At 42.4% G+C, this 21,312-nt stretch overlaps 1 protein-coding gene across 1 annotated transcript in view; it reads left to right on the top strand.

The window, feature by feature from the left end:
• LOC139411525 (interferon regulatory factor 8) overlaps positions 1-21,312 on the top strand; it is a 57,752-nt gene that overhangs the window by 4,687 nt on the left and 31,753 nt on the right. The window contains exons 3-6 of the mRNA XM_071157991.1: positions 351-433; positions 1,217-1,266; positions 12,338-12,412; positions 12,508-12,679. Of these exons, the coding sequence (XP_071014092.1) occupies positions 351-433; positions 1,217-1,266; positions 12,338-12,412; positions 12,508-12,679 (380 nt within the window). The remainder of the gene's footprint in view (positions 1-350; positions 434-1,216; positions 1,267-12,337; positions 12,413-12,507; positions 12,680-21,312) is intronic.

The raw sequence follows: 21,312 nt of genomic DNA, 5'->3' as shown, positions 1-21,312 counted from the left end.
TGGTGATGTATCTGTTCCTCAGCCAAGGGGGTTTCTGCCCTACCAGCTTAATGTGACATAAACCCTGCTATAATTTTAGCCATACTGATGATGGCTTCACTAGATGGTCCAAGTACTGCTCACACACTGAAAATAGCTTTAAGTGTCAAGGCCAAATGATTGCTACCCAAATTACAGCCACACAGTCACAGATGCTGCTTCTGGGCAAGCCACTCCTGGGTCTTAAACACTTCAAATGATGCATTTCCTCTCTCTCCTTATGGCATTGCTTTGTCTACTGAGGGTCTCATAGAAATTCACTGAGAAGAATCACTGATCGACATTTTCTCCCTCCCTTCGTCTTTTGCCAGACTCGGAGAACAGAGAAAGTTTGTCCCAGAACAACATCACCCACATCCTGTCTGTGTATAACAATGCTAAACCCGTGCTGGAGGTGAGTGGAGCAGGCAGCCATGGAGGACACAAGGCCAGTTTCATAGACAGACTGAATACATTGTTGTGTATTGAGTCAGGCTGGAGTAGGCTTCATTCTGGTTTAGTTGGTCAAGAACTGAAATGGGATTTCATGACCATTGACCATAACCTTGAATAACATGTCTTACATGAGTCAAACCTAAATATTGAAATGATTTTTAACTTCCTCATACTCAGTCAGTGAATATGGGATGTTGTCTCAAATTCTAGAGAGACGTCTAATAACGTTTTGGGTCAATATTCAGTTCCTTGATTTGATTCATGGGAATTGTGTAGTGTAATGAAATCCGTACAGTATGACATCATTTTGTAGAAGTGGAAAACAGAGATTTTGTAGTACATAGTTGAAGCCTGCTGGGGGTAGTGGTGTCTCAGTTTAATACATACCAGTGACATTGGGCTGAAGAACTTCAGACAAATCTTTAACTGTTCAATAAAGCACTTCACTCTTGAAGCATCATATTTTAGTTTTATTTTACCTATGTGGTTCATTTATAAAACTCAGTTGAGTATGTATTTACTTGACTCATCCAACAACAGTGTGCAGTTGATGACCACACACCTTACCTACTAATTACTGTTTCAAACAATAGAAAACATTACAAGAATGCTAATTGGCAGAAAGTGAATGATATACCGCTGATAAACTGTACTGTGACCACACGTATATGGTATGTGTTGTGTGCAGAACAAAACTGACCCTCGTGTTGTGTTTGTACTCCTATCTGTTTACCTCTCACAGGACATGACCTACCTGTGTATCCACGCAGCTGACGTGTCTAGCCAGAACCTGTGAGTTACCACACACACTCACACACACACCATTCATTGTCAAACAAATCCACCAACACAAGCCACTCCGCTGTGTACCATCGTCAGAGGTCCCTCTTTTCTTCCTGTGAACAAGACATGACTCATGTGTCATATTGTTTCAACAACATCAGTTGAACGTAACTCTTCAGTTTGTGTCTCCAGGGTGACACGCAGGCAGGAAAAGTAGATTCGTCACTTTGTCTTTGAAACGACTGAAATAAGCCTGGAAGTCTTTTAAAGGTTCATACAGTATGTATCAGGTAGAGATAAACAAGGTACCTACATTATCAAGTCAGAGACCAAAACAGTAAAAAAAAACACTAAGACCTGGTAATCTAAAGGACTCTGAGAGAAAGACATCTCAGTTTGACTTGTCTGGCTTTGCTATCAGAGCAGGAAAGAGTGTGGAGATGGTGCAGTATTTTAAATGGCTGTAGTTTTATATAGACCCCATCACCACTGTGTGAAATGAGCTAGATAGACTGCTGCTGCTTCACGTGTGTTGTCAAGTCCCCCTCTGTCATTATAGCAGCAGACCAAAACATTTACTTCTCTGTCTCTAAGCTGCTCTCATGTTTGGTGGGTCTCCATTGGCATACTACCATTTAGTATAAATACTGTTATAAAAGAAGTTGCAGAAATGTAACAGTTGAAAATAAATAATAATTTTATAATCAGGGGTTGGAATAATCAGGGGTTGGAACCGAAATCATTTCCCAATCATTTCGTTCTGAACAGAACCACTATTTATTTTGTTCCGTTCCACTGTTCCGACAAGCAAAATAAAGTTCTGAACCGGTTTGAATCCCAAAAAAGTACCAGTTTATATCGTTCCTTTCTGTTTCTTTTTTAACCTGTGAAATCTTCTGTTTTTTACATTTTACTCATTATATTACTTCCCCAATCAGTACAGATAGAGCAGGCAAGCTAGTTGTTTACATGCATGATGGACAGACAAGTGTAGCCTATTGCGCAAGATGTGACTGAAATTTTCTGAGTGGTGAGAGAACAAGAGTGGGTTAAGAAGCAGGCTTGAAGCACTAGGCATCTTGTTATTATATGAATTAGTTCCACAGAGTTATACAGTAACTAGGCCTATAATATTCTTAACTAGCATTGAAAAAGTTAATGCATTTTTCTTTAGCTAATGAAAAATAGCTCTCCCCATCTTCTCACGCTTTTAACGTCAGTACAGTAGCCTATGCTTCGGAAGGGGAAGAGGCAGGTAACTTAAACATGCACACACACCGGCAAAGATTTTTAGCTTGCAGGCAGACGCTGGAATAAGTTTCTGAGTGACAGAGTGTGGGCTTTGCATTGGCGCTTTGTTGCTTGGAACGTAAAATAACGTTATTAACCGGTTTTCCTTGCTAATAAAATAACGCTTCTGTTCCGGAACGGTATGGATCACTTTCATTCCCGGTTCCATTTCTGTTCCTTGAAAAATGTCATTCTTATCTGGTTTTCGGTTCTGTTCCTTGAACCGGTTCCAACCCCTGAAAATGATAATACAAATGCTGTAACAGTGTGAGACGAGAATCATTTCAGTAGTAAGGGACTCCGACTCTAGTGTTGTTGTGGTCATTGGAGGCAGGTCTTTCATGTCACTTGATTACACATTGTGGTTATTTGAAAAGAAAAGTAGGGTCAGAGTCCCCCTAGCATCACATGGTAACCCTGTGATGTCTCTCCAAGTGACTTGACAGCTGAGGGTAGAGTCCCTGTAGCACTGAGAGCGTTCTCCTCAGCTCTGCTCTGCTCTGTGTGGGTGTCCTTCCTTCCACCCATGCCATTATCACTTTCACATTCAGTCTTGAGTAGAGTTGAATATTTTCCCCGGATTTAAAAAATGTTCCATCCCGAGAATAAATCACTTTTCTCTCAGCTGGTATCTGAGAGGTATTTCCCCCAAAACCGGAAGTGTCATTCCAAAGCATATAAAACATATACACTGAGTGTACCAAACATTAGGAACACCTTCCTAATATTGGGTTGCTCCTCCCCCTTTTGCCCTCAAAACAGCCTCAATTCATCGGAGCATGGACTCCACAAGGTGTCGAAAGCGTTCCACAGGGATGCTGGCACATGTTGACTCCAATGCTTTCCACAGTTGGCTGGATGTCCATTTGGTAGTGGACCATTATTGATACACATGGAATATTGTTGAGTGTTAAAAATACCAGCAGCGTTGCACTTCTTGACATTCTCAAGCCAGTACACCTGGCACCTACTACCATACCCCATTCAAAGGCACTTAAATCTGTTGTCTTACCCATTCACCCTATGAATGGCATACATACACAATCCATGTCTCACTTGTCTCAAGGCTTAAAAATCCTTCTTCAACCTGTCTCCTCCCCTTCATGTACACTGATTTGAAGTGGATTTAACAAGCGACATCATTAAGGGATGATAGCTTTCACCTGGTCAGTCTGTCATAGAAAGAGCAATGTTTTGTACGCTGGGTAAGTACAGTTGAAGTCGGAAGTTTCCATACACCTTAGCCAAATACATTTAAACTCAGTTTTTCACAATTCCTGACATTTAATCCTAGTAAAAATGTCTCGTCTTAGGTCAGTTAGGATCACCACTTTATTTTAAGAATGTGAAATGTCATAATAATAGTAGAGAGAATGATTTATTTAAGTTTTTATTTCTTTCATCACATTCCCAGTGGGTCAGAAGTTTACATACATTCAATTAGTATTTGGTAGCATTGCCTTTAAATTGTTTAACTTGGGTCAAACGTTTCGGATAGCCTTCCACAAGCTTCCCACAATAAGTTGGGGGAATTTTGGCGCATTCCTCCTGACAGAGCTGGTGTAACTGAGTCAGGTTTGTTGGCCTCCTTGCTCGCACACGCTTTTTCAGTTCTGCCCACAGATTTTCTATAGGTTTGAGGTCGGGGCTTTGTGATGGCCACTCCAATACCTTTGTTGTTCTTAAGCCATTTTGCCACAACTTTGGAAGTATGCTTGGGGTCATTGTCCATTTGGAAGAACCATTTGCAACCAAGCTTTAACTTCCTGACTGATGTCTTGAGATGTTGCTTCAATATATCCACATCATTTCCCTTCCTCATGACGCCATCTATTTTGTGAAGTGCACCAGTCCCTCCTGCAGCAAAGCACCCCCACAACATGATCCTGCCACCCCCGTGCTTCGCGGTTGGGATGGTGTTCTTCGGCTTGCAAACCTCCCCCTTATTCCTCCAAACATAACAATGGTCATTATGGCCAAACAGTTCTATTTTTGATTCAGCAGACCAGAGGACATTTCTCCAAAAAGTACGATCTTTGTCCCCATGTGCAGTTGCAAACCGTAGTCTGGCGGTTTTGGAGCAGTGGCTTCTTCCTGGTTGAGCGGCCTTTCAGGTTATGTCAATATAGGACTCGTTTTCCTGTGGATATAGACACTTTTGTACCTGTTTCCTCCAGCATCTTCACAAGGTCCTTTGCTGTTGTTCTGGGATTGATTTGCACTTTTCGCACCAAAGTACATTAATTTCTAGGAGACAGAACGCGTCTCCTTCCTGAGCAGTATGGCGGCTGCGTGGTCCCATGGTGTTTATACTTGCGTACTATTGTTTGTACAGATGAACGTGGTACCTTCAGGTGTTTGGAAATTGCTCCCAAGGATGAAACAGACCTGTGGAGGTCTACAATTCTTTTTCTGGGGTCTTGACTGAGTTCTTTTGATTTTCCCATGATGTCAAGCAAAGAGGCACTGAGTTTGAAGGTAGGCCTTGAAATACATCCACATGTACACCTCTATTTGACTCAAATTATATCAATTAGCCTATCAGAAGCTTCTAAAGCCATGACATTATTTTCTGGAATTTTCCAAGCTGTTAAAAGGCACAGTCAACTTAGTGTATGTGAACTTCTGACCCACTGGAATTGTGATAGAGTGAATTATAAGTGAAATAATCTGTCTGTAAACAATTGTTGGAAAAATTACCTGTGTCATGCACATAGTAGATGTCCTAACCGACATGCCAAAACTATAGTTTGTTTACAAGAAATTTGTGGAGTGGTTGAAAAATGAGTTTTATTGACTCCAACCTAAGTGTATGTAAACTTCCGACTTCAACTGTATGTCTGGATTTGATTAGAGCTTTGATTGGCATAAAAATTCAAGACTGAAGCCACCTGAGTCTGATGAGCCATACATTAAAGACATTTTATGAGCCTAAGCCCAAAAAAGCACAAATGATTGTGTCATTTTCCAATACATAGCCACACATTACGCTGGCCACGCACCACTTTTAGAGATCCTATAAAAGAGAGAGCTACTTCCCTGGTACCTATGACCTGCACCATCTGTTGAGTTTGTTCTGTGTCCACTATCCATGTTAATTACGGCTCATTACATTAGTATTGTAGAACGCTGTGTAGCGCAGTAAGTATAACTACCAGGGTGGAATATCCTACCCTGCTTTTCATACCTGGACAGAAACACCCTGTCTGCCAGTCAGTCAGAAAAAGACAGACACTAGTGTTATAGACATGCTCCTTAACTTTGGCGTCTAGTAAGTATTTTTTTTAACCTCCCGTAAGCAGAGCATAACTCAGTCAGTCTGTCAATCACTTGTCTTCTCAGAGGAAAATAAGAAGGAGAGAGATGATGATGAGGGTCGTTGGAGGTTGCGGATGAGGGGAGGAGGGGATGTTGTTGGGTTGGGGGGCCTCTGACCCCCCTGTCGCAACCAACTGGTCTGCAGGCAGCAGGAAGGAAGCCTTGCTGTGACATCCTGCTGTGCCTCGGTCACCAGGCCTATTATAGTCCCTCTCTGTCACAATCCCTAGGCTGGGAAAACAGGGCTAACGGTCTCCCTACTGGTTTCAACACGTCCCCCTGTTCCCCGCTTTTAGAGACCAGGCCAGGGACTGACATGGCTAGGGGCCCTAGGGGCTAGGACTGGGGGCCTCTCTCCTGATGAGTCTCTGAGAGTATGTCATTATTGTGGTAGGATGCTGACCTGACCCCCACTTCATGTTGTTTTATTAAAAACTCAAGAAACAAGAATTAGAATTAGATTCAGGTGGACATGTCCTATATCTTCAGTTACCAGATATCACAAACTAAAGCACTACAGAGTCTTTGTTTGGATTCAACCATACAGTTTGCCACTGTCCTTCATTTGTGATTATAATATGGGTGGTTGAATGCTAATCAGCCCTGAATGCTGATTGGCTGACAGCCGTGGTATATCAGACCGTATACCACGAGTTTGACAAAACATCTATTTTTACTGCTCTAATAACGTTGGTAACCAGTTTATAATAGCAATAAGGCACGTCAGGGGTTTGTGATATTTGGCCAATATACCACGGCTATGGGCTGTGTCCAGGCACTCCGCGATGGGTTGTGCGTAAGAACAGCCCTTAGCCATGGAATATTGGCTATATACCACTCCTCCTCGTGGCTTATTGCATAAATATACACTGAGTATACCAAACACGCCTCCCCTCCCTCATTGCAGTTCTTGACACAAACTGGTGCGCCTGGCACCTACAACCATATCTGTTTCAAAGGCGCTGAAATATTTTGTCTTGCCTATTCACTCTCTGAATGGCACACAGACACAATCCATGTCTCAAGGCTTAATTTTTCTTTAGCCTGTCTCCGCCCGTTCATCTACACTGATTGAAACGGATTTAATAAGGGTTCATAGCTTTCACCTGGATTCACCGGGGCAGTCTGTCATGGAAAGGGCAGGTGTTCTTAATGTTTTGTAACCTCAGTGTAAGATCCTAATTGTTTTTGTTTTCATTTGGAGTTCAGCCTCTCAAAACACAAAACAATCACCACATAATACATTTCTGCACATTTAACAAGATAGCCTGAAACCTCTGGACCAGAAATCATTTGAAAAGTGCTGAGGAGACTTCCTTCAGCAAGAGTTTGACTCCAAATGAGAAGGAGGGAACGTGCAATCCATCTATTTTAGCCCCTGGCTGTTGAGTTGGTTGGGTAACCAAGCAGACTTTGCTGTTATAGGACAATACTCCCCACCATATGACTCTCCTATTGCGCAACACTTCACTACTATTTCCTAATAGTGTTTGGAGTGGTAGTCATCAACACCAAAAAACAGTTTAGGGTAGACTGAAGGAGAATGTTAGTTGGGGTATATGCTGTATTGAGCTACATTACAGTTTAGGGTAGACAGGAAGGAGAATGTTAGTTGGGGTATATGCTGTATTGATCTACATTACAGTTTAGGGTAGACAGGAAGGATAATGTTAATTGGGGTATATGCTGTCTTGATCTACATTACAGTTTAGGGTAGACAGAAAGGAGAATGTTAATTGGGGTATATGCTGTATTGATCTACATTACAGTTTAGGGTAGACAGGAAGGAGAATGTTAATTGGGGTATATGCTGTATTGATCTACATTACAGTTTAGGGTAGACGGAAGGAGAATGTTAATTGGGGTATATGCTGTATTGATCTACATTACAGTTTAGGGTAGACAGGAAGGAGAATGTTAATTGGGGTATATGCTGCATTGATCTACATTACAGTTTAGGGTAGACAGGAAGGAGAATGTTAATTGGGGTATATGCTGCATTGATCTACATTACAGTTTAGGGTAGACAGGAAGGAGAATGTTAATTGGGGTATATGCTGTATTGATCTACATTACAGTTTAGGGTAGACAGGAAGGAGAATGTTAATTGGGGTATATGCTGTATTGATCTACATTACAGTTTAGGGTAGACAGGAAGGAGAATGTTAGTTGGGGTATATGCTGTATTGATCTACATTACAGTTTAGGGTAGACAGGAAGGAGAATGTTAGTTGGGGTATATGCTGTATTGATCTACATTACAGTTTAGGGTAGACAGGAAGGAGAATGTTAGTTGGGGTATATGCTGTATTGATCTACATTACAGTTTAGGGTAGACAGGAAGAAGAATGTTAGTTGGGGTATATGCTGTATTGATCTATATGAAAAGATGATCTCTAAAGATGGAATGATAGTGGTTGTAAAGTCTGGAAGGGGAAGCTGAATAGGAGTCCCCTATACTCTCATTACCTCACAGTCCTACAAAGGTGCATGAATTGACAAACCAACGGGTTGTGTGAGAGAGATTAAGACTTTCTTGGGTGACAATGGAAGTTGAATAGAAAATAATTCTAGGTTCTCCTGGTAGTGTCCAGTGGAGAGTTCTACTAAACAAGACAAGATCACTTCCACCAACATCTCGAGAGTAAGCTACCCATCCCTTCCCCCTCCATAACATTGTTATGCGTATTTTCCTACTAGCACTGACTTTGCTGATAACCACTTTGTTCAGGGAAAATGTACTTGCTACGATTGTGATGTGTTGTTGTCTCACCTACAGTAGCTATCTTAAGATGAATGCACTAATGTAAGTCACTCTGGATAAGACCGTCTGCTAAATGACTAGACTGTAAAATATGTCCTGGGACTTCCCAGTGGTGTGATGTTTAGACACAGATACTTGGGTATAATACAGGACAGGTCTGGACATCATGACTAAGATGAAACGGATTGAAGGAACTTGTGCTGTGCAGAGATGGGGTCCAGATGACTTTTACACCTTAGTTTCACTTCTTCCTGTTCTTTCTCATATCCCATAAAATGTGACCTGAAATCAATTTATATATTTATAGATCTGGTCTCACCTAAGGCTGTGGCGGTCATGACATTTGCTCAGCCGGTGATTGTCAAGCAAATAACTGCCAGTCTCACGGTAATTGACCATTAATTAACATGAACACATTTAGCTTCTCCTGGCTTCCACACATTGCCACTGATGCAGATCTTTGGTACATCTACATTTTAAAAAGTTGAATATATCCATGTAAGAGCCTACATCATCACAATAAATCTGTGATTTATTTTAGACCGGTCTAAATAAACATAATATGAAGAAAATGTAGTCTATTTCAGAAGAACAGAATAGCACACTCTGAGTTGTCCTTGTGTTAGGCCCTGATCTGGCTATGCCATATGGCTGTGGAACTGTACACTAGTTCATTAAGCAGACAAGATTTGCTTAGAATTCTGTGACATTATTTTACATGATTGTATAGAATGAAGAATACAATTGAACATAGCTGAATAAAATAGAAAGGATATTTTCTCCAAACATTTTAAAGGAGTGTGCATATGCAGCTATTCTGTGTTGAGCGCTTAACAAAGAAACAGGTACTCCTAAAATACTTAATTTCAAGTTATTTATGTATCTTTGGTTGTGATACAAACATCGGGCGATATCTTCTGATTTTTAATACAATAAGGCTGCATGATGCGACTCTAATGATGTTTTGAAAAAAGTTGCATGAAAGGCATGAGCTCTGCTTGGTTTTTTGCAAAGGCTGTACACACTTTGACAAGCTCTTGATAATGCCTCAAATTTTCCGGTGGCATCACCTTTGTGTGGCTGTAATGTCACATAAAAAAAAATCTTTGTATTTTGCGGCCAGTGGCCATTGTGCTCTTGGGCTGAATATAATGATTATAATTCCCTTCTCCCGGTTGCACGCTCTGAAGCACCTCTCACTCACATGGCTCTCCATCATGTGACGGGTCTTTCTCACAGGCTACAAGTGAAGACAGACACATCGGGGAGGCAACTGTGTGCATCCTTATCCAATTCCGAGGAAGAACTGTCCACATTTACTTTTCGTCAGCCAACAAGTTGAGTAGGTCTAATGAACAGCGAAAGCACTATTCTATGTCAATCTACTTTCCCCCATAGTACAAAAGTCAACATATTCTGTGCGAGAAATAAATATTCCAAATATAGTGTAGGACAGTTGTGGGATGTGATAGATTCCAAATTAATCCAACCACTAGCATCAAAACAACTTTTTTAAGCAATGAGCCTGAAGCAACAGATCAGAACATTTAGCTTAAAATGTTGATAAACTATTAGGATATTTCTTCACATTATAAGTGCAGCAATGTGCACACTGTAGTAAGCTATAAGCACAAATCTTCCATTAGCAGGAAAACACAATTCTCAAAAGTGACCGCAAAGGTAATTATGAATGTAATGCTTTTATTATACAGTGGGGAGAACAAGTATTTGATACACTGACGATTTTGCAGGTTTTCCTACTTACAAAGCATGTAGAGGTCTGTCATTTTTATCATAGGTACACTTCAACTGTGAGAGACGGAATCCAAAACAAAAATCGAGAAAATCACATTGTATGATTTTTAAGTAATTAATTTGCATTTTATTGCATGACATAAGTATTTGACCACCTACCAACCAGTAAGAATTCCGGCTCTCACAGACCTGTTCGTTTTTCTTTAAGAAGCCCTCCTGTTCTCCACTCATTACCTGTATTAACTGCACTTGTTTGAACTCGTTACCTGTATAAAAGACACCTGTCCACACACTCAATCAAACAGACTCCAACCTCTACAAAATGGCCAAGACCAGAGAGGGAGTAAGGACATCAGGGATAAAATTGTAGACCTGCACAAGGCTGGGATGGGCTACAGGACAATAGGTAAGCAGCTTGATGACAAGGCAACAACTGTTGGCGCAATTATTAGAAAATGGAAGAAGTTCAAGATGACGGTCAATCACCCTCGGTCTGGGGCTCCATGCAAGATTTCACCTCGTGGGGCATCATGATCATGAGGAAGGTGAGGGATCAGCCCAGAACTACACAGCAGAACCTGGTCAATGACCTGAAGAGAGCTGGGACCACAGTCTCAAAGAAAACCATTAGTAACACACTACGCCGTCATGGATTAAAATCCTGCAACGCACGCAAGGTCCCGCTGCTCAAGCCAGCGCATGTCCAGGCCCGTCTGAAGTTTGCCAATGACCATCTGGATGATCCAGAGGAGGAATGGGAGAAGGTCATGTGGTCTGATAAGACAAAAATAGAGCTTTTTGGTCTAAACTCCACTTTCCGTGTTTGGAGGAAGAAGAAGGATGAGTACAACCCCAAGAACACCATCCCAACCATGAAGCATGGAGGTGGAAACCTCATTCTTTGGGCATGCTTTTCTGCAAAGGGGACAGAACGACTGCACTGTATTGAGGGGAGGATGGATGGGGCCATGTATCGCGAGATCTTTGCCAACAACCTCCTTCCCTCAGTAAGAGCATTGAAGATGGGTCTTGGCAGGGTCTTCCAGCATGATAACGACCCGAAACACACAGCCAGGGCAACTAAGGAGTGGCTCCGTAAGAAGCATCTCAAGGTCCTGGAGTGGCCTAGCCAGTCTCCAGACCTGAACCCAATAGAAATTATTTGGAGGGAGCTGAAAGTCCGTATTGCCCAGTGACAGCCCCGAAACCTGAAGGATCTGGAGAAGGTCTGTATGGAGGAGTGGGCCAAAATCCCTGCTGCAGTGTATGCAAACCTGGTCAAGAACTACAGGAAACGTATGATCTCTGTAATTGCAAACAAAGGTTTCTGTACCAAATATTAAGTTCTGCTTTTCTGATGTATCAAATACTTATGTCATGCAATAAAATGCAAATTAATTACTTAAAAATCATACAATGTGATTTTCTGGATTTTTGTTTTAGATTCCGTCTTTCATGGTTGAAGTGTACCTATGATAAAAATTACAGACCTCTACATGCTTTGTAAGTAGGAAAACCTGCAAAATCAGCAGTGTATCAAATACTTTTTCTCCCCACTGTAAATGTGCATTTTTATGGTGAAAATTATCTTCCCCATACTTGAAACTCACATGCTTCATATGTATGCCAGTTAGTCTCTACACCTGTTGTAAAACAGATTATTGTGCTCCATTTTGGAGCACAATAATTAGGCTTGGAGAAGCCTAAAAAGTGTATCACTGATCATATCAGGATGTGGATTGTCTTGTCATAGGTGAGACTAGGGCTGTTAAGATGACCATATTACCATATTAAGATGACCACCAGCGGTCGAGTCATGATGGCAATCAAATTCCACGTGACCATTTAGTCATGGTAATTAGGCTTGGAGAAGCCTAATTACAGTGAATAAATGGTCACGTGGAATTTATTCTGTACTTGTACCTATAAGGCCATATGTTTGTGTCTTTGCAGATCACAGCATTTCAAAGAGAGCATCAGGTTCATCCACGAATGCCGTCTAAATGGAGGGGCCTGTCTGGTGCACTGGTACGTACACCACCTAACCATAAACCACTAACTTTCTGTTGACCGTACCTGACACCTCATGACTATGCTCTCCCTGTCCCTGTCCCATAATGCAGCCTGGCCGGTGTGTCCCGTAGTACTACCATGGTGGTGGCCTACCTGATGACCGTCACCACCTACAGCTGGGAGGAGTGTCTGTCGGCTGTTAAGGCCGTGCGTTCCTTCGTAGGCCCGAACTATGGCTTCCAACAGCAACTACAGGAGTACCAGATGAACCAAGTCACAGAGGTAGGTACACAGACATTGAAACACACACACCCTGTATATCAAATCCCATGCCACATGCGCCGAATACAACAAGTGTAGACTTTACCGTGAAATGCTTACATACAAGCCCTTAACCAACAGTGCAGATCAAGAAGAAGAAAGTATTTACCAAGTAGACTAAAATAAAAAGTAAGAATAAAAGGTAACACAATAAGAATCTGTCTTGGTACGTTTGGACCATGATAGTTCGTTGGTGATGTGGAAACCAAGGATCTTGAAACTCTAGACCCCCTCCACTACAGCCCCGTCAATGTTAATGGGGGCCTGTTCGGCCTGCTTTTTACTGTAGTCCACAATCAGCTCCTTTGTCTTGCTCACATCGAGGGAGAGGTTGTAGTTCTCTGACCTCCTCCCTATAGGCCGTCTCACCGTTGTTGGTGATCAGGCCTACCACTGTTATGTCGTCAGCAAACTTAGTGATAGTGTTGGAGTCATGTTTGGCCATGCAGTCGTGGGTGAACAGGGAATACAAGGAGGGGACTAATTACACACCCCTGAGGCGCCCCAGTGTTGAGGATCAGCGTGGCAGACGTATTGTTGCCTACTCTTACCACCTGGGGGGGGGCCCTTAATGCTCCAGGGGCGCTGTATAATGGTGACCCAGTCCGTGACCCCACTCCCTGCGGGTGTCTCACGGGGAGTTGGGATATGCAACAAAAAAACAGGACAAATATAAGCACCCCCCAAATTGTTGTTATTATTCTACAGCTTCCCGCAATTCAATGTGGGCAGAAAAACACCCTGTAACACAGCTCAAGTGTAATATTTAGACTTGAATAGTTCAGGTAAACAATTTCAGTGAGTAAGAAGAATGCCGGTTAAGGCCCACCTTTTCTCTAACACCCTCTCGGAAGCCAAACTGTTAGCTTACTCCCACTCATCGTACAGAGTCACAGGAATGTGTCATCATTCAGCTGCTATCAGTTAATGATGCAGTCGTTTTTTACAAGGCCACTCCTGCCCTGTCAGGTTCATACTTTTGGTTTACTTTCACTTCTGTAGATGGAGGTGGGTCTCTGACAGTAAACCTGGAGCCCATCCTTCCTGGTTGCCTGACTTAACTTTGTATGGCCTACCAGGGATCTTCCTAAACTCATCATACTGCTCATTAGCAATCTGGGAGATGATCTTTGTGATGGCTGATGGCTTTCTCTGGACTTGCTGTTATGACCGAGGTGGGTTATGAACCCTCAATGTATCTAGGCAAACAGAAGACCACTAGATCATGTGTAAACTGTTACTATGTGACTTTCATCTGGGCCACCAGAAATACATAAGTTATTTAATTAGAAGTGCCACCATCATGCATATGAACCGTGACTTCACTCTCATGTCACTAGACCTACACTAAAGTGTTTGCTGGTTTCAAAGTGAGTATCTGTGTTGTCAGTTTATTTATACGCATCTGCAAATTATTCACAGAAGATGTAGTGGGGTGAGAAAATGGCTTTCCTGTTGTGGGACAGCTATTTCCACACACATCAGACTTCAAACCTCAAATCAAATCAAATCAAATCTGTGAAATGATGTGTGACATGTACACGCACAGACACACACACACACACACACACGTTTCTAGACCATTCTGCAAAAAGAGCTGTGTATGGAGGTTGCTGAGAAGGGCTTTGTTTCTCTAGCTGATGACATGCACCCAGCCAGTGGTACTCAGTATGTGTGTGAGGTATACAGAAAGGGAACTGGAGGGGCTTGCTGAAATTGCATTAGCCTGGTACTAACCATCACGTGACTGTAATTACTGTCAAAAGCTTGCAACATGTCTTCACTGAAGAAAAAAACATTTATTTTCTTATTGTTTGGTTGAGTTGGCAGTGATTTTGAGGATCAAAGGGGAAATGGAATTCCTTTCTTCATGTTTTTCCCACGACTGTGTCTTAGAGAGAATTTGCTCTTGTCATCCCAATAGTTTTATCTATAGTGTTATACTTTATATAGAGGTGATCAATTGTATATTTTTTTTATTTCACAACACTTTGCCTAAAACACTGATACAACTAAGGCATGTCTGTTGTTAAAAATGATTATAAATGCATTGTTATGTGGGTGTTTTGTTGTGCGTAAGTAAGGTTCAGTAAGTGTGATAGTGTCTTAGGGGTTGTGTCCAGGTCACTGTTCCTTAGTTTGGACTTTGACTTACTTTAAATGGATTCAAAGCAGGGAGATGTTTTCAAACAAACAAAACTGAAATTTACATAATTTGTTCCAATTTTGAGTAATCCTTTTCTAATGAATAGTTGATCTGGAAGTGAAAACTGGTAAAGGAATGGTGTAGAGTCTGACTCAGCTGGGTTTGGGACTCAAGTCTCCCATCTGTCCTTATCGTGTGTAGTCTAACTGTTCATTGTACCTACCTGTGTATTTTTGTAACACAGTCCATTTTCTTGTAAAGAGGTTTGAGTATGTTGTATGACTGGTTATGGATGGTGGTAATGTGTGGGAGTCGCTGTGACACCTGACGGTTGTGTGGGAGGAAACATACACAGTGACACACCTGATGTCACGACTTCCACCGAAGGTGGCTCCTCTCCCTGTTCGGGTGGTGCTCACACCTGTGTCTGATTAGTTGATTTCGGTGGGTATATTTACCTCCACTGCCTGCTAGTCTTTGTGCGGGATTGTTTTCTGTGGTTACGTTATTTAGGGGTGCGTGTCTGCACCACGGGGTTTCTTTTCTCTTGGCAGTTGTGCCGTTTAGGTATTGAGTTTAGGACTAGAGGTTTCTCCTCCGTGTGTAGCACTTTATTTCCCTGTGTGTGGCAACCTCGTTTGGGCGTGTTTCAGTCCCATGTTGTAGTTGTGTTTTGGACTACTCATTAAACTATTTTGCCACTGGGAATTCCTTGCTCTCCTGCTCCTGATTCCTGCACCTCCCTCTGTCAGGAGGCACGTAACACCTGAACACAACTCTTCTCTTTTACCAGACATGGGAACTGTCTTGGTTCATCTGGAACTCCTGCATATATTTTGTATATAACATTAAAATTATACTGTATTTCATGATTACTCAACTAATGTAAATAATGTACCACAAGTTTGTTAACCTTTACACTACTGTAATAAATTATAGGTCATTTATAAGAAAATTACTAAATAAATACACATTGCAATCTTTTGTTGAACTATCACATTGGTGGCTATGCATTGATACTAGTAGCCACCCACCACTCCATCCAACACCTGTCTACCAGAAGCCCATGATGTGATTTTCAACACCTGTCTACCAGAAATCCATGATGTGATGTTCAACACATGTCTACCAGAAGCCCATGATGTGATGTCCAACACCTGTCTACCAGAAGCCCGTAATGTGATGTTCAACACATGTCTACCAGAAGCCCATGATATGCTGTTCCGTTGTTTAAAATGTTAGCCATGTCTTCCCACAGCACAGCTGAGAACTACACTGATCAATCCCACTGTCCTGTGTGGAAGTCTGACCCAAAAGAGCATAAACTCCACTATACTCGGCTGGTCTTACAACGACATCCATGTTTGATGTGTTCGGTGAGGGGTAGCAATGTTCATGTCAGAACAATAATATGTCCAACTGTGTTGTTGTTTTAATGTGTCACTGCATTTCCAAAATGTTCATAAATTATGTCTATAGATCCAGCAGTGTGGAGCACATCTAAGCTGCATAACCTTGATTAGTGAACACACAGGTGGCAAAAGAATATGACAACTGAAGCGAAACGAAACTGAATGTTTAGGTTCATTAAGTTCACACTAGTGTGAACATTTTATTTGTCTCTTTATAATCTACAGTTCCCTCTTTGTATTCATATTGCGTTACTGAAATGGAACATAATTCCATATATTACTTTCAGAAACACTTTCAGTTCTTCCTATTTCGCAATATATATGGTGTTACACAACAAATGATTAGATGGAATTTCCTGGATTCCCTCCAGAAACTGCAGATCTGGATGGTCTGTTGGACTTGTTGACCTAAATGGTTAGAGCTTTACTGTAAGGGCAAGATGGAGCATGTCCCACAGGTTGTGGTTCCACTGCGGTGAAAGGAGGGCTGGGTAATGTTCAATTAACGTATGGTGTGTTACACTTACAGAATCACCAGGACTGACATAGAAATGGAACACATGAATAGAAGGAATGAAAAACAATATCGGTCAAATACAATTTCTTGTGTATTTGTATTTATTATGGATCCCCATTAGCTGCTACCAAGGCAGCTAATGAAGATGGCGCCGGAGCTAATGAGGATGGCGCCGGAGCTAATGAAGATGGCGCCGGAGCTAATGAAGATGGCGCCGGAGGGCTGCCGTCTTATCGGCTCTTAAACAACCATGCTATTTTTTTTGATGCGTTGTTCTTTACTTGTTTTGTACATAAAGCTGCTGCTACCTTCTCCTATGACCGAAAAGAGCTTCTGGACATCAAAACTGGGATTACTCACCTAAAATTGGACGAGGAGTTTTTCTTCAATGAGTCGGACGCGAGGGATATACTACGGACACCCGACCAGGCCCAGATCCCCGTGATTCGCTGGAAAAGGAAACGTAGGTTTCGCGGAAAGAGATCAGGATGCCTTGTGAGGATCAGGCGACGAGTGGCTAATCTGCCCATGACTTCCATTCTGCTAGCTAGCTAACGTTCAATCGCTGGAAAATAAATTAGATCAACTGAAAGCACATATATCCTACCAAACAGGACATTAAAAACTGTAATATCTTATGTTTCACAGAGTCGTGGCTGAACGCCGACATTAAGAACATACTGCTGGCGGGTTATACACTATTGGCAGGACAGAACCGCAGCCTCTGGTAAGACATGGGCGGGGGCCTGTGCATATTTGTAAACAATAGCTGGTGCACGATATTTAAGGAAGTCTCAGGGTTTTGCTCGCCTGAGGTAGAGTATCTCATGATAAGCTGTAGACTACACTATCTACCTCGAGATTTCATCTGTATTTTTCGTAGCTATCTACAGACCGAGGCTGGCACTCAAACCGCACTCAATTAGCTGTATTCCGCCAAAAAGCAAAGAGGAAAAGCTCATCCAGAGGCTGCGCTTCTAGTGGCCGGGGACTTTAATGCAGGGAAACTTAAATCAATTGTACCTCATTTCTATCCGCATGTTAAACGTGCAACCAGAGGGAAAACATAGAGACGCGTACAAAGCTCTCTCTCACCCTCCATTTGGCAAATCTGACCATAACTCTATCCTCTTGATTCCTGCTTATAAGCTAAAATTAAAACAGGAAGCACCAGTGACTCTGTCAATAAAAAAGTGGTCAGATGAGCCAGTTTTGACCAGTATTTGGCTGAGCTGAACACACAAAGCAAAACGTGTGAATTTGAAAATCTGAAAGACTCACTAGTGAAAGACAGGATAGTCTGTGGCATACTTGATAATGGACTCAAGGAGAGATTGCTGCGGATCAAGATTTAACTTTGGATAAAGCAGTGAATATGTGTGGAGCAGCTGAAACCACCAGAGCACAAGCTAAAGAGCTGTGCAGGGATGTCAGTGCATGCAATAAAAAGAGAGGAGCACCACACACAAGGCCTTACAAAACAAAAACAAGCAAAAGAGAGAAATCAAAACACTACATGTGGAAAATGTGTATTTATCCACAAGCCAAAAAAATGCCCTGCACATGGCAAATCATGTAACAACTGTGGGGAAAATCGAGCAGATTGAAGAATTCTTTGATTATTCTTTGGAAATATGCAATGCAGTAAATGCTGAATGGATTGTGCCATTGAAGGTGAATGAACCTATAATACCATTCAAGCTTGAAACTGGAGCACAGGTAAACCTGTTGTCTCTGGATGACTACAAAACACCGAAGGTGAAGAGCAAAATACACCCAGTGAAAATGAAGGTTACTGGTTATACTGGGGAGAACGTACCAGTCAAAGGAAAACAGTTCAGAGCACAGCTGCTGATTGTGGAAAAGAGTGTACAGCCTATTCAAGGAATCAATGCATGTGAAAAGCTCAATTTGTTGAAAAGAGTATATGTAGTGACAGACTGAAAATGACCAAGAATCGCTACTGGGTGAGTATGAGGATGTGTTTGAGGGTCTTGGATGTTTACCAGGAGAACACAAAATATGTACTGATGACAAAATTACTCCAGTTGTGCATGCATGCAGAAAAGTTCCATTTGCACTGAGGGAAAAGCTCAAAGAGGAACTCTTTGACGTCTATCTCATGGAAAAGTTAGACGTCATCACAAAAATGGATGAACCTACAGACTGGGTAAGCTCAATGGTTATTGTGGTGAAAAAGAACGGCGATCTCAGGATATGTCCAGACCCGAGAGATCTCAACAAATCAATCAAGAGAGAGCATTTCAAGTTGCCAATCAGAGAATAGATAATGTTGCAGTTTGATGGAGCAAAGTGGTTCAGTAAGCTTGATGCCTCATCAGGATTCTGGCAAATGAAGCTAGATGATGCAAGCTCAAGGCTATGCACATTCAACACACCTGAGGGCAGGTACAGATTTCTTCATCTACCATATGGGATTCTCTCAGCACCAGAGGTCTATCACAAGACAATCCGCATGATCTTTGTGCGCATCCCAGGAGTGGAGACTATGATGAATGACATCATCGTCTGGGGGTCCACAAAAGAAGAACACGATGCGAGAGGGAGACAAGTGCTGGACCTGACACGGAAAGTCAACCTAAAACTAAACATGGACAAATCCGAGTTTGGTGTGAAAACACTTACTTTCGTGGGAGACATACTTTCAGAGGATGGAGTCAAACCAGACCCAAGGAAAACATCAGCCATCAACAACATGGAGCGCCCAAAGAACAAAGACGATGTGAGATGCTTCATGGGCATGATCACCTACCTTGCAAAGTTAATACCTCAACTGTCAGCACAGTCCGCTCCACTCAGATGTCTTCTGGAGCAGAAAAATGAATAGGAATGGTCCCATGAACAGGAAAACTGCTTCAAAACCTAAAGAAGACAATCACAGAAGAGCCAGTTCTCAGGTTCTATGATCCAGAGAAAAGCACAAGGATTTCTGCAGATGCGTCACAGTTTGGCCTGGGAGCAGTTATTCTGCAACAGCATGACGACACATGGCAATCCATCGCTTATGCGTCCAGAGCCTTGACAGGCGCAGAGACGAGGTATGGTACAAATAGAGAAAGAACTACAGGCGAGCACATACGCTTGCGAAAGGTTTCACCAACACATCTACGGACGAGATTTCGAAGTAGAAACTGACCACAAAACATTGGTGTCAATCATGTCTAAGCCACTGAATGATTGTCCAATGAGAATCCAGAGAATGTTGATCAGACTGCAAAAATATGATGTGAAGATGATCTATACCCCGGGAAAGTTCATGTTCGCCGCCGACACTCTTTCTCGAGCAGTCGACAAGAAGGAGAGATTCGACACACAGAAAAACACATTCAGGCCTACGTCGACATGATTGTAGCATCACTTCCTGTGTCTTCTGAGAGAATGGAGCAGATCAAAAGAGAGATCACAGATGACCAGACAATGACAGAGTCGAAAGAAACAACACCGATAGGATTGCCCGCACAGAAAAACAACTGTCCAAGGAGAATACAGGATTATTGGATGTGCAGAGCAGAGCTCACCGTTGTGGATGACATAGTGTTCAAAGGCAACAAAATTGTCATTCCCATGACACTACGCAAAGAAATGCTACAGAAAATACACGAGGGCCACTTGGGTGAGGAAAAATGCAAACGACGAGCATGCAAAGTAGTGTACTGGCCAAGAATGAACCAGGAAATCAGCCAGACCACTGTTTCATGAGAACTGTGTTTGACCTACAGGCCAAAGCAGCAAGCAGAGCCGCTAATGCCTCATCCAGTACCCAACAGACCCTACTACAAAGTTGGAGTTGACGTTTTTGACTGCAATGGCAAAAGTCACATTGTTGTTACCGGCGACTACTCAAACTACCCTGAAGTAGCAACACTGCCAACTACCTCCAGCAAAGCTGTAATCACCTACCTGAAATCAGTCTTTTCAAGACATGGGGTTGCGTCTGAACTGTACTCGGACAATGGCCCGCAGTTCTCAAGTTCCGAATTCCGATTGTTCGCTAACGACTGGGCATTCCGACACAACACCTCCAGCCTCAACTACTCGAGATCCAACGGCTTAGCAGAGAGTTCAGTCAAAATTGTCAAAGGTCTGATGAAAAAGGCACACAATGTAAAGGAGGATTTCTTTAAAAATCTGATGATCTACCGCAGCGCACCGCTGCAGAACGGACTTTCACCTGCACAAATGTTAATGGGACGTCGCATCAGAACCAACCTAGCCATCCATGAGGACTTGCTAACAGTCAGAGGTGCTCACAAAGTCAAACTCGTGAAGAAAAAACAGAAAGACAAAAACAGCGACACAAAGTGCAAGACCTGAACTGAAACCTGGAGATCATGTACGACTCAGAGACATCACTACAGGAACCTGGATGCAGCAAGGGTGTGTGCACCGTGATCCTATGAGATCCAAACTAAGCATGGATAACAACTGAGACGAAACAGAGTGGATCTAAGGCTTCAGCCATTCACTCAAGGGACTGAGGATCACCTGGAGGATACTG

Source organism: Oncorhynchus clarkii, chromosome 6 (assembly GCF_045791955.1).
Source record: "Oncorhynchus clarkii lewisi isolate Uvic-CL-2024 chromosome 6, UVic_Ocla_1.0, whole genome shotgun sequence".
Lineage (NCBI taxonomy): Eukaryota > Metazoa > Chordata > Actinopteri > Salmoniformes > Salmonidae > Oncorhynchus > Oncorhynchus clarkii.
This window is presented reverse-complemented; position numbering and strand designations above follow the sequence as displayed.